The 15,186-nt window shown below is 44.3% G+C and overlaps 1 protein-coding gene across 1 annotated transcript in view; it reads right to left on the bottom strand.

Moving 5' to 3' along the window:
• The window catches only part of drc11 (dynein regulatory complex subunit 11), a 39,641-nt gene that overhangs the window by 11,399 nt on the left and 13,056 nt on the right, over nt 1-15,186 (bottom strand). The window contains exons 9-13 of the mRNA XM_030781752.1: nt 13,184-13,259; nt 4,831-4,937; nt 3,700-3,798; nt 913-980; nt 336-418 (exon numbers count right to left, since the gene is read on the bottom strand). Coding sequence (XP_030637612.1) covers nt 336-418; nt 913-980; nt 3,700-3,798; nt 4,831-4,937; nt 13,184-13,259 — 433 coding nt within the window. The remainder of the gene's footprint in view (nt 1-335; nt 419-912; nt 981-3,699; nt 3,799-4,830; nt 4,938-13,183; nt 13,260-15,186) is intronic.

The following is a 15,186-nucleotide window of genomic DNA, read 5'->3' on the forward strand; positions in this document are numbered from 1 at the left end:
CAAAATTCAGAGATGTGTCTGACAATGTTTTTTTTTATTATTTGATTTGATTTCTGTTGCTGCCATGCAACAATTTGATGTGGAGAAAAGAATGTCATGTTAACTTGACCCTGAACTAAAACTGGGCACTTCCTCAAGGACTGATCTCATGGTTGCCATGCAACCGACTTCCACGGTAATTATAATGGTAACATTTGTAGCTGGAACAAGCAATAATGATACAATTGTTACGAGCCCAGAGCAATGAACTGGTAATAATAAAGACATCGTAACTGACACAGTTTATGAATATGTAAAGTTGAGAGGCAAGAATGGCAGTGGGTGTGGCTTTGTACCGATGTAATCCGAAAGCCTGACGGTCATTGGTCGAATAAGGATGCCCTCCAGAACCAGCTCCTCATACAGGGACTCTATGGTCCTACAGAGAGAGAGAGAGAGAGAGAGAGAGAGACAGAGATAGAGACAGAGACAGACAGTGACACAAAAACAGAGGGAGGCATTTGACAAGCACGCCAACCAATCGCGTGCAGGCGTTTCACAATTCTCCCATTGCGTCATTCAGTTCTCTCCCGGGCCAAGAATTCATCTGCTTCATATGGCTGATGAAACAGTCCTGTCACGGGCTCTGACAAAGCCCTGCTACCCCAGCCCTGCTCTGGACCGTTCACAGAACTCTCCCCGCCCCCCCCCCCCATAACACTCTCAACCCCTTCCCTAAGTCAGCCCTGCCAAAGTGGTGCATACATTACACTCCCATTACAGACGCTCATCAAACACGGGCCCCTCCGCGCCCAGACCTCCGTCACGACGCAGAGACAGCCCACGCTGTGCTAAGCTCTGAGCTTTAAGAATAACTCATCTATAATAACTCTAAACTACCTGCTCCGCTGGTGACTATTCGTCTATACTGACCTGTCCGCTGTTAGATCCCTTTCTTTCTTCTTCTTCTTCTTTCCTCCTTTTTTCCCTTTCTTCTTTTTCTGAAATGGACACAGGGGTAGGTTAACGAAAACAAACAACAACAACAAAAAAACAAATGAATGAGTTGAGTTTTATGTCGAGTTTTAGAGACCGTGATGTCACGGCTGGGGCATTTGCGTGTAGGATTCAGCGGAAACTGAAGCCTAATGAACGAAATGGCCGCGCTCTCATACTTGACGTGTGGAAACGTCGATCGGTGCTGTTTCATGTTTATGTCACGTGGAGCACAACTTCAGGCAGGTCGTAAGGTGAACTGAAGGTAGGATCACATGTAAGGATACGGCCCAGTATCTGTGACTGTGTTGTTATTATGTTTTATGAACGCTGTCACTGTTTGTCACACGCAGAGGGGACCCTCAGGTTCACGTCTGTGCTTTATAGTCTCAATAAAAAAATCATGCTGGCGACAGGCGGCTCTCTCGACAGGCTGAAATCTGATTCGCACAATAAACACCAGTGTCTTAGCAAGAGTGTTTGCCGAGTGAAGCGTAAAAATGTAAGAAAAAAAAAATCTTTCATTAAAGTTTCTATTAAATGTATATCCTACATACGAAAACAAAATCGTAGCGCTGTTGCTTGGGTCTATCAAATACACAGATGGGACAAAATGAAGCATCTTCTCTTGATCCAGAAATGAAACTTAAAGCCCTTGATGCCTGATGAGGTCAATAGTTTGTCACTGTTATACTGTCATCCCTGGCAGGGGGCCAGAGAGTGACAGATAGATATGCGTTTATAACAACACGTTCTTCCCAAAACCGTGTATGAACTGGAAGTTCAGAAGAGGATTTCCCAGAAACATTCACTCTGATTCAGAGGCCTGGCATGGTTCTACACTGCTTTTGCTTCAACCTTACGTAAACACATTCGATCAAAACGAGGCCCCACCCACGGAGGATCTGAAAAACACAGCCACGCCGTGTCCAGTTAGGCTGGACGCAAAAACGAATAAAAATCGACTGATTTTCAGGAAGATTACCGACTTCTACTGAACATTCCTCTTCACTCAAACACAAACACACACACACACACACACACACACACACCCAAACACGCACGCAGACACACAGGCCAACTGTTGTCAAGCCAAGCCACGGGTGCCGCTGGATTGTAAGCTGGAGAAACAGAGTCTTTGGATTAACTCTGATCATTCTTTGGCACCATTGTGCAAGTTTATGGGGGAAGAAAAATTTCAGTGACTTCTTGTACACCCTGTGTCACTGGACTCCACATGTAATTTTATCTGTCAAGCTAGACACACACACTCACACACACACACACAAACACCCACACACTACCCCAGATGCCTACGTTACATAACACACAGGGTCAACTAAGGTCAACTTCACTTGGCACTTGTTTGCCGTGGGTGTGTTGTTATTTGTCCTTCGGATTAAAAAAGAAGAAAAAAAAAGTAACATTTCTTACAGCAGAACACATTAGGCTGGTTCCCCGAACACATTCCACAGCACTGCCAGGAGAAATTCCTTTAGATTCTGACCAAAACGCCAACACTGCAGGACAGAGACTCGAAAAACGAAAGACAAAAAGCTGTTTGGAGATGATTTTATCCACAGGCGGGAGGTGGAAATTTATGTTCCCTCATTTGGACGGATATTCACGCATGTTTGAGTGCATAAGTCAGGAACCTAAGACGGACCCTGGATGACAGGTCTAGCTATCAAAACATGAATAAGCTGCCAAGTAATTGCTGATGTAACACAAGAATTGTCCAGGCACGCAGTGCATTTTTCCATATTTAAGCATGAGTGTGTGTGTGTGTGTGTGTGTGTGTGCGTGCATTTTGGAAAAAATGGCAGAACACAGAAAGATTTATCTACTGCACACATGTGACCTCGTACACACATACACATGTGCAAACAAACAGCCTTCAACCAAAGGTACTGATGAGTGTTCAAACTAAGATCGACTTTAAATTTGACTCTCAGTCCTTTCAGTTATACACACACACATTCACATACACACACACACACACACACACTTTTGTACAATTTCCAAGTAATTACCTAGGATAACAAGGACATACGCTTAAGTAGACAAACTTCAGGAAGGTAGTATGAGAACAGGTCTAAAACATCCTGCTTCTTAAGATATTAACTCAAACATGGAGACACATACACAAACAAACACACACATATCTGTTTTTATACTCCGTGTGGTGTGTGTGTGTGTGTGTGTGTGTTTGTTCAGAGATGCTGTCCAAACACACACTGACAGGGTCGACACTGTCCATCTCTCACTCCTGATCATGTCGACCAATCAGGCTGTGTTGACCTCTGACCTCGGTGTCCTCAACTCCATTTGAAAATATTTTCATAGTTGTCTGAGCTAATTTTTTTTATATCGTTGTAGCATATTCTCTGCACTCTGCACTAGAGCATTCCATGGTATCCACACATTGTTTCCAGTGCATAATTAAAACTGTCACAAGGCCAGTGATGCAGTAGTCAAAACGATACTTATCAAATGCTTTGGGACTTGTGTGACATCAGAACCAACGGTGTTGAAGGGAAGGGACAGGAAAACCGTGAAAACCGGGAAAACCACGCAATGCTAAACGGGAGAGGGTTATCCGGGGTCGCGGACAGGTTCCTCTGACTAATGCTTTCGGTCAGAACCGTGGGCGGAGCCGTGGGCGGAGGCGAGGGTTTGGTGGCTCTCGTCCTGACGCTCATCCTTCCCCTCTGCCCCATTCACCTTTTTATTTCCTTTCTTCCCTTTTCTTCTCTTCTTCCCTTTCTCTCGGTCCACCACCAACTTCAGATTCTTCAGTTCTTGTCTCATCAGTTCATCCACCTGAGAACACAAACAGGGAGACATTCTCACACACACACAGACAAACGCACGCATGGGAAAAGTACTGGGTCATCGTGTTACAGAGTGTGCTGGTGTTTGGTTAAAGACTCTGTTGCAGGTTCACAGTGTTACACTTGTTGTGTTTGTCACAGAGTTAGTGAATGTTCGCGTCTCTGGGACAGACGGAATGTGAGCATGTTAATGTAGAGACAGTGTGTGTGCCATAGACTCTGTGTGTGTGTGTGTGTGTGTGTGTGTGTGCGCCCCTTTTGGCTCTCAGAATATCTATGTTAATCAACACCGTCCATGTTATGCCAATAAACGTGGCAATGTAGCATACGCTATGATATCCCGGTAACGGCACTGCCCTTAGGCTTTCTGTTTCTGTCTGAAACTGCGGAAAATGGTGCATTTAGCTGCCAGAATTAAGAAAATTTTCCCCGGGGGACAATGGCCCCGGACCCCCCAGCAGGTCTGGGTTTAACCCGTGTTCTTGCACCCCTACTTTGGAACGCGTTCCAGTACCGCTTGTTATAGACTGTGTCTGTGTGTGTGTTTGTCTGTGTGTGTGTGTGTTACAGACACTGTGTGTCTTTTAATGTGTGTGTGTGTGTGTTGCAGACAGTGTGTGTGTGTTACAGACAGTGTTTGTGTGTGTGTGTGTTATAGACAGTGTGTGTGTGAGTGTGTCTGTCTGTCTGTGTTACAGACACTGTGTGTCTCGTATTGTGTGCATGTGTGTGTGTTGTAGACAGTGTGTGTGTTACAGACAGAGCGTACGTTACAGTCAGTGTGTGTGTTGTAGGTTGTGTGTGTGTTATAGATAGCGTGTGTGTGTGTGTGTGTGTGTGTGTGTGTGTGTATGTATGTGTGTGTTATAGACACTGTGCAACTTGTAGTGTGTGTGTGTTGTAGACAGTGTATGTATTAGAGACAGTCTGTGTGTTATAAACAGTGTGTTACATAATGTTCTGCAGGCTGTTTATAAAGAGTTTGATTTCTATTGATAAATAATTAGGCTAAGTGACTCACCTGAACCCTGATCTCCTCTTCCACCTCCTCTCTCTTCTCCTCGCGCACCAGCTGGGCATCAAACCGCTGCTCAAAGTTGTGTCTCTCGTCCCGACGTTTCCAAACCTCTGAAACACAAACACATTATTCACACTGAGCTGATGTTCTAATCTAGAGCTGTGAACTGTTATTACTTTCCATCTGAGAAGGTCTCACAAGGGCCAAATGGGCTGTGAACTTTCATGCCTGGGACTTGAGCCCACAACCTGACGATTAATGGGTTGTTTCCCTTAACACTCCAGCACCATAACAACACACACAATTTGGTACCACAACAACATAAAAGCACCTGAACACAACATGGTGACATATCAGAATATTACAAAACACAACAACACACTTCTCAACATAGCCTTGGTAACACAACAATGACAACAGCAAACACAATATGATTACAACACGTATAAACTTAACACAAAACATCCGTTCACTGCTATCAGCCCTGCACAAAACTGCAAAAATGTTTATAGTTCTGCACTAAACAGCAAAAATGAAACGTATCAACATCACCAATGGGGAGCAGTAACACCAGCCTTCAGACCAAAACACAAACACAACACCCCCCCCGCCCCTCCCCACCCCCGCCGAAACCCAGCCGAATCATCTCCCACTCCAGAGAGGAAGGAGGGAGAGAAGCTGCGCTCTCGGTGCGGTAGTCTTTGGGGAAAACAGCTCCCTGACGCTCGGTCTACAGGAAGCACAGGTGGAGAGGCTTGGTGAGAACGCCGGGGGGGCGTTCATTGTCCTCCGCGGTACGCTCCCACGAGCCACATCCTGCCAGCGGATGACCGCTTCCTGTTTCTGCGCGGGGGCAGCGTGCCAGCCTGAGACAGACTCATTAGGGTCCAGGGCTCGGACCTGACGGATCCGACGATGAGACCGCCCCCTCGTTCCGGCCACGACCTGGACTCTTGAAGTTGAGTTTCAGCAGAGCTCACGAGTGAACAGGATTCGCTCAGACCGACGTGACGTTAATATTCGACTGACCCTCATGTCCTTTCATTGAAGAGGAGCATCTTTGAGGAACATCACCCTCTTCCAGAGGTGGATGACTCCAAAACCAAAAAATGCCTCTGATTAACTTGCCAAAACTACATAAATAATCACTCGCTGCAGTGCTGAGACATCAAAACCCAGGCCAGTTTACGCATCTGGTGTCCTTGCTCAACTTCCCTCTAACCCCCCCCCTACTCCTACTTGCCACTAAACCGACAGTTTGTACATAAACTTATCCAACGCTTCACTCAACTAACACGCTCTAATTTGTGAAGTGGTGCCTCATCTGTGGTTAATGCATGACAACACATTAAGAAAACATCAGTCAGACACATTCACGTTTTAGTGAAAACATCCATCAGACGCATTCACGTTTTAGTGAAAACATCCATCAGACGTATTCGTGTTTTACTGAAAACGCAGTAGATTATGATCAGGCTGCTATGTTGTCACACTGCAGTGGTCGTGCTGCCTTGACAACAGTTCAAAAACAGCCTCACTTAAAATAATAACCTTTTTTGTTAACTTTTTTGGAAACTGACAACTCTGTCTTTCGAGCTGATCCGTCAAGTTCTGCCGAGGGGCCAAAGATCGCCTATGTTAAGGCCGTGATCTGGCAGAACCTAAAAATAAGCATCTGACTTTGAAATGGGATCTGACCTTTCCAGCAGGGGGTCAGAGGTCAAACTGTCGTCCAGAGGACCTCCTTTTATTGAGCAGCTTTTTTTTTTTTTTTTTTTTTTTTTCAAAACATCCCGGGGTGATCAGATACACGTAATCACCTTAGCCTCTTTTTTCGCCAGCTTACGCTCACAAAAATCTAAGCTGCCCGTTTGAAGAGGGGCATCCAACCCCTCTCCCCTTGAACACAAGCAGCGAGTTGAAAAAGGAATAGGAAAGGAGGGGCCGGGAAGCGTAGCCAAAATGTCAAACCTTCTTTATTTGGTATTTGGCATTAAAGAAGCCTGAAACGAATCCAAGCCCTCGAGGAAGAAGAGGAATGAAAATGAACTTAAAAAGTGTCACAATCCGTGGATTTCACACCAGCTGGCAGAAAGTCAAGACCAAGGCCAAGAGATGATACCCTAAAAATGAGACCACACACACACTCTCTCTCTCTCTCTCTCTCTCTCTCTCACACACACACACACACAAACACAGGTCTATGGCATGTGTCGAGATGGTATTCGCCATGTACCACCTAGAGAGAGGTTGAAAAGACACTTCCGTGGAGCGTGGTCTTTCTGTGCCGTTTATGCAGTGCAGTGCAGGCCTGTCAATAGGTGTGCATTTGCATGCTAGTGGTGCACAGCTTGTGACCGAGGCTTCTCATTCTTTCCCGTTTTCCCCCACTTTTTTCCTTTCTTTCATTCTCTCTCTCTCTCTCTCTCTCTCTCTCTCTCTCTCTCGCACTCTCGCACTCTCGCTCTCTGTTTTGGTGCGAGTCATTTAGCAGACAGGAAAAGAGGTGCTGGGTAAAAAAAAAAGAAGAAGAAGAAAAAAAAAAGGCGTTTCCTAGTGGCCTCCCTGCAGGAAATGGAAATTAAATCCACGGTTCACATCCAGGCAATTCTGCCTGACGCTGGGGAAACGAGGAGGAGTTTCCAAAATTATAGTCAAAAGGTTTAGTCCCGAATGGGAGAAAGGGTGAGACAGAAGAGAGAGAGAGAGAGAGAGAGAGCGAGAGAGAGAGAGAGAGAGAGAGAGAGAGAGCGAGCGAGCCCTAACATGAACTGGCATGAACTGGTGAAGGGTAATCTCAGGCGGTCCCGGGCCTAAAGCCACGGGGCCAGGACAGTGAGGCATGGGGTGGTTTTCCAAACAAACCCAGGGTCTAATGGGGATTGACTTGGCCGGCATTCGAGCTTAAAGGGAGTAAATACAAAGGTTCACCTTTCTGCTTCATTACAACCAAATAAACCTGACTCACAATCATATCCCAATTACAGGCACCTGATAAAACAGAAACCCAGCCGTAAGTATTCTCAACAGCCAGGATGTTTTGCAATTAAAGAACTGTGCTCTTTATCCTGCTGACATCAGTGGGTTCCGCTTTATGAAAAATTAAGGCGCATTTACTGCTGCCTGACCGGTGACCAGTTCACTCACATATATACATCCACTGGGTTCTCACTGAATATAGCTTTTGAATTCTTTATAAGCTTGTACTAACTGTTTCATTCAATACAGTAAGAGTACCAGTGTCATTTCAAATATGAGAGTTTAACTCTGAGAGAGTAAATGTGGCAGTGTTAAGTTAACTCTGAGAGAGTAAATGTGGCAGTGTTAAATTGACTCTGAGAAAGTTGATGTGCCAGTGTTAAATTAACTCTGAGAGAGTAAATGTGCCAGTGTTAAATTAGCTCTCAGAGAGTTGATGTGCCAGTGTTAAATCCCCAATAAATACTGAAATTGTCCATCAGTCATGGTTTTAGTCGTTTTAAGAATGGATGAACAAAGTTCGTTTACAGACCACACAAACGCTGACTTCATTATTAGAGTTGTGTGAAAAAGTTTGTGAATCCTCAGGAATTATCTGGACTTTCTTTTGCATGAGTAGCTCCTAAAATGTGATCTGATCTTCATCTGAGTCATAATAATAATAATAATAAAAATAATAATAACAATAATAACAACAACAACAACAAAAATAATAATAATAATAATAATAATAATAATAATAATAATACATTAATAAATCATAGTCAATGACAGAAAAAGTATGTGGACCTAAATGTTCAGTAACCAGTGGAACCTCCTTTACTGGCAATAACCTCATCCAAACGCTTTCTGTAGCAGTGAAAACTCAGGAAGCATTTGGGCCCAGTCCTCTGTGCAGAACTCTTTCAGTTCTTGCATATTTTGGCGATGTCTCGGTCAAACGGCGTGCTTCAGATCACGCCACAGCCTTTCAGTGGGACCGAGGACACGGCTCTGACTCGGACATGTGGAATTTCTTCTGTTTGCGCCATTCTGTTGTTGATTTACTCCTCTGTTTTGGATTACTGTCATGCGGCATGACCAAACTTCTCTTGAGTTTTTGAATCGCGGACAGACTCTGCGTGAGATTCTGCTATAGGATTTCCCAACACAACCTGGAATTCCTAGGACCTTCAATGATTGCGTGAAGATCGGATCACGTTTTTCGGAGCTAACCATGCAGTGATCCAGATAACTCCCTGTGGCCTCACAAATTTTTTCTCACAACTATAAAATAATTTCTTTAGGGCAAAAAAAGGAATTAAATCGAAGCTGCAAATCAAAGAAACGTCAGCGGTTTTCAGTCAGCTGTTGTTTGCACTTTTTGGAAGTGACTCCAGACCTACTGCGAACTGAGTGTGTATAAATCTGAGGATACGGCCACACACACACACACACACACACACACAAACACACACAATCAAACCAAAATCGACTCAGGATACAAATGTGATATGTATAAGGCTGTACCAGTCAGTCTGTTGAAAGCGGAGCGCTGAACCCTGTGAGGACTGAAGTCTGTTTGTCTGTTTTTCATTAGAATCTCAAAGCTTCATCTCGGAGGTATGCGACCCCGAGGTCCCGGGTTTTAGGCAGGTGAGACTCGGTCGAGGATTATAATGAAAATGTATTAAGAGGCTTTGACTGGGCATATAATTGTTTCCTGAACATTCACAGCTGCTGCTGCTCTGGAGATATTTTTCTTTCTTTCTTTCTTTTTTTTTCTTTTCTTTCTTTTTTTTTGTCCCACACATTGCGCGATTTACCACACACACGTACGTGCAATCACTCACTCACACACCCACAAAGACACACATGAAAATGCTTCCTTTATTGCAGAAAACACATGTGCTAACAACATCCACGCAGACACACTCTCTTACAAACGCACGTAATAAAACAACTTAGAATCAAATAAATAAAATTTAAAAACAAAAGACACAAAAATATGTACAAGACACGCGTACGCGATCATACCACAAACTCGGACGTAATGAAAACTCAGAGGAGCAGAGCAGCTCTGGTTCTTGTCGGGAGCACTTAGAGACAGCCGCGACAGACTGAGCTCCCGTGCCCTCTCTCTGCTCTGATATATCCATTAAAATCTCTCAGTCAAACACATCTGCGTTCAACTCCGTCACTCAATCCATCTCCATTAGCTTTGTCTCCAAAGCCCTCATTGTGATGAGGAGGAAAGCAGAACAGCTGGAGTGTGAATGATTCACTTCTGTGAATCACTTGATTCTTTATTTAGCATGACAGGCTCAGATGGACCCATAATGATTCAAATCAAACTCAATGATTCCCTTCGGTTCTGCACGACTGGTTCATACAGACCTGCAGTAAAGCATATTTAAACTCTCTCCGTCCAGGAACAGGAGCGATTCGCTTCGGTGAGTCGCTTGATTTTCTGTTCGGCATAATGGGCACAGGGGGACGTCGGGTGGATCAGATTCGGTCTCGTTCTCTGGATGCATTATGGTGATTTGGGAGCTGAAGAGTTTTAGCTCTGGGAGATTTAAAAGTGCCTTTACAAGAGCGTTAACCGTGCCGCCGGTCAAGCGAACGTTGGCTGGTCTTTCACAGCCAACGCCCACGACACTGAGTGCAAAGCCGTCTGTCTGTCTACCGAGCGCTGAGTCCATGCGTATATCTGTGTACATGTTTGTGGGTTTTTTGTTATCATTTTTTTTTTTTTTTGCAGAGAAACGTTGAGTCACCTGTTTGCTTTTGAAAACTTCCTGTCCTAAGCGTCCCATAAATAGGCTTCTCTTCTCACTTTCACTCATCGGGTCAAACGAGGAGAAGGGCAGAGGGAACCTGGCATGACCGAGGGGCGGCTCTGACCGGAGCCGATCCGACGCTCCACCGCAGCTGACCTCGGGCAGGGCTGCGCGAACATCGCTCCGACAGTTTTAAGGAGTCATGCTCTAAGACAGATGAAGTGATTCTGATATCTGAGTTTATTATTTTTTTGTCTCTGTCCGGCTCCTCTAACTTTAGTACAGATGTAATCCTAACAGGCGGAGGCCGATCAAAAGACAGCGACTGACTGTGAAGACGTTAGGATAAACTGCTGACGGATAAAACAGCTTGCGCCGAAATTTCGTAGTCTTTGAATCAAAAGGAGAAGAAAAGCAAAGAGAAAGAGAGACTACATTCTGAAGTTCCAAAGCTGAATTCAGACACAGCGAAGCAGAGACGATCATTGGCTGTGTGTTGTTGTCCGTTAAGTGCTGTTGTATATCAAGTGTCTGTATTGACAAAGACATACTGTTGGTGACAGGAAAAACCAAAGAACGTATGGCGTTGACTAGTTTAGCATTTGTTTTTACAAAAGGGCTACTGGTTTAACTGCTCCCTGCTGATACATACACAAACACACACACACACGCACACACACATGCACACACACACACACACAGACACACACACACACAAACATACACAGACACACACACACACCACACACACACACGCACACACAAACATACATAGACACACACACACACACACACGCACATACACACACACACACACAAACATACATAGACACACACACACACACACACACACACACACAGGCCGGTCTCCACAGGTCAGTGAGCAACAGAGGCAAAGTATAAGCATTTCTCCTCCTGTTAACGAGCCTACCCAAAACCTCCAGCCAAACAGGAAGAAACACTTCGGTCGTTAACCCACCGGTCCCGTCAGGAGGGGTCCGGGTGGCCGGATTTATTTGTCGTTCAGTGGGTCATGACAAACTTGAGTTATGACTGTTTAACACCACAGCCTCACCCCAGGAACACATCCACTGACCCCTTTGTACCTGGATAAGCCATGAAAGACATTTTTCACGGAGAGAGTCAGCATACGACTTTCAAAAATAAAGCTGTTAAGATTTAAATGCAGAGAGGGAGGAATTGTAAGGAAACAATAGGTTTGTTGTTGCCAAATCTGCGAAGACAAACACTATTTATCATTTATCATTTATCAGATCTGACAGAACAGTTTGTCTGCCAATAGCAGCTGGGATGTAGATGATTCACGTACATTCACGTTCATTAAAACCAAACTGACAGCAAAGCACAACTGACACATACATAGAACGTTTTGGATGAATGTTCAGATGGTTTTGGATGAACCTCTTCCCCGTGTGTACAAATATACCTTGAGAGGTTGTAAATGTGCAAGCCTCTGAACTTCAAAACAATTCTCAGAGTCTCCTCTAAAGGTCTCCTCTGTATTAGCATCTCCAGCATGAATCAGGGGAACAGTGAGAAAACTGAGCGTCAAACAAAAACCTGCACATTGTTATCTCTTGCCTACAACAGACTAAGGGAGGCCAGACACTGGGGGCCACTTCAGGATGGGGGAGTTTACTCTAATGAGAGGGTAAGAGAGAGAGAGAGAGACCCAGAGAGTGAACAGACAGAAGAGAGAGAGAGAGAGAGAGAGAGAGAGAGAGGCTCCATGTAGACGGCAGACACATCTGGACAGCTCCTGACCCAAGCACTGATTTGACCCTATCATTAGTACTTACTTTATTACATTCCAGGCAGGTCTGTCCATACAAACAGAGCCAACGTTTGGGTGAGTGACCTCGTATGGACTCTTAAGACTAATGTGTGGGCCGTGGCATTTTGGAGACAGCGTTTTTCAACGCGCATCCAATAAGACTGATAGGACTTTTTTTTTTTTTTTTTTATCGGCGTTTCAAAATCCCAAAACGCATTCCCTTCCAAACCCTGAAACCACGATAATGTTGGTGACCCTTACATTAATGGAGTGATAAAGTGGGAAGAAAAATGTGTTAAAACGGTTCACAGATACGTTCAGTTCACAGATGCCAAAACTCTGACATCCCACGCCCCGCCCCACCCTCCAGAATAAATTAAATCTAAAGCATCTAAATCAAAAGCACACAGTAAGATTTCGGGTTGAAGAAAATGTTATTGGACCATGTATACGATATACCGATACACCGTTATATTAAATCATGATACGTGGTCTGTTGATCGAGACTATTTGTCTGAGCACCTCAGATTGAGTTTGACTTGGCCGTTCGAGGCCGACGTATTTCATGGGACATGGTTTGGCAAAGCACTCAAACCTGTGCGTAGGTTCTCTCCTCTATGTCAACAGTCTGAACAAAACTCCAGGTTTCAACAGGAATCATTACGGAACCCAGCACGATCCATATGAATCTCCTGTCTCACTCGATAACTCACTCACACAACTCCGTATATATATAACTCGTCTGAATGAAGGCTCAATATTTCAGGGAACATAATTTAAGCACAACATTGGACATGTAAGGATATCCCTCATCACTCACCTCTGTACATCTTGGCTCCTTCTACCACAGTGGGCAGGAAGTTGCTGGGTCCAATTTTCCAGCCGTTTTCCTCCTCCTACAAAACACCATGGTCAATACAGCATATGGCGTTGACTAAGCACCAAGTAACATTCTCAGATAGTCTCATATCGTTTTCATTTTAACGGTCTGAGTTTAAGACGTGAAATGAGACAGCAATCTTAAAGGCTTCGCATTGTAAAATGTTTTTGAAAGGGGAGAAAAAGCAGTTAAACGTTAATTTAATTGAAAGATAATTTAATCTTTCCCTAAAGACAATTTAAATGCACTTTGTACTGTTATCGCTATTTTAAATCTTTTTAAATCCCCGGGTGTGCTGTGCCCTTTAACACATATTTCTTCGCTGACCAGGGGACATTTTCATCAGAGAAGTGTTCCTCTCAGGTTTACTTCGTATAACCATGAAAACGAAGACAGCCCAGCTTTCCTACCATCAATAATTTGTTCAAAGTTACGGCTCATTTTGTCGAAAGTAATTGATTCAGCCAGAATTTAACACATGTGTACGGTGGATCAAGTCCCTTTCACGCTCTGATCCGCTCCCCTCAGGCTGTTTAACGCCAGATTCATTTCCAGAACTCGTGTTTTAACGATGTGAATCAGCGGGAGGAAGACTAGCGTGCAACGCAGCGGGCGTGATTAACGACCTCCACTGTTTTCCTTTACCTCAGTTGGAGTGTTGCACATTCGTTTAACTGCAGTCACTGTCCGCGCATTCGCACAAATATTTAGTTTGTGTGGTCTGTATGGTGTAGGGGCGAGTACGTTGCTCGGCTCGGTTTGGGAATACCGAAGCGGTGGCTTTGTTTTCAAAGGGAATCAGCCATACTGACAGCCAGTGTTTTATGTAAGCGTTCTCGTTCTGGACACATTTCTCCATTTAATAGCCCCCCAAAGAGAGAGAAATCCATCCACAAATATGGAAGAATCTTAAGTGCTCCGTAATAGAGTCTCGTGATGAATGGCTATTTTCATGGCGCGAGGCAGCGCGTTTCCTTATGGATCTAGCAGCCATTATCCAAGGTTCCTGTTGCTAGGTCAGCGGGAAAATAGATTCACGTTCGAATTTTAATTTAATTTAGCGCGGATTGAATTTGTCAGGTAACGTTTAGCCATGGTGCCTATCTGTTCGTCGCTATTTGAATGGAGTTCAGTAGGCCTAATTCGGTTACCTCTGCACCATGCTGTTTTTATTAAGCCTATTAGCCTTCGCGCCATAAATCCAACTTTAGCGCGCTGTCTCAGACTGTGTTATATATTACCCCAAACTCCTCTCTATATTGCATAGAGCTTTTAAAAGGTAACTTAGTCCCGGTGCCAATTTGAGACCCGGTAACTCTGGGGGCTCTGTGGCCAGCGCCTTTTAACGATGGCTAAAACCTCCAACGTTTCCTGTTTGGGTTAAAGGGGAAACAGGAACCGAGGGCATATTTTTTTAGAAGTTAATATGTTCTCATACTAATTGTTTGTGTAAGCTCTTGCACGTATATGAAGTTAAGCTGTGTATACGTGCTTTTAAACGGAAGAACTCTGTTGCGTATGTCTGTTTAATTTTACGAGTCACTAAACACGCACATAAATGACTTATTCCTTTCATTCAGATTCTTTATCCATAAAACACAACATTAATGTGAATTTCAGCATACACAGCACTGCAAAGATTTTTTTTTTTTTTTAAATTAGACCCCACCCAGATGTCAAAGGGGCGAACCTGAATGGGCTTTGGGAAGGTTTGGGGAGGTATCAGGTATTACTCAGAGCGGAGGTTTTGCAGGTGCAGTTATTAGGGGAGAAATTACGAACAAAGCCCCTTTTATCGCCTGCTCTCCTTCTTTAGTCTACACAGCCAACCATAATGAATGTGCTTTTGTGAGGCCTGACCGTGTTTCAGTGGCAACTGGTCATATCAATGAGATCAAAAACTGGGACGTTGAGAGCTGGTTAATAAAAGGCCAATTTTTTTC

The sequence above is a fragment of the Chanos chanos genome, chromosome 8 (genome assembly GCF_902362185.1).
Source record: "Chanos chanos chromosome 8, fChaCha1.1, whole genome shotgun sequence".
Lineage (NCBI taxonomy): Eukaryota > Metazoa > Chordata > Actinopteri > Gonorynchiformes > Chanidae > Chanos > Chanos chanos.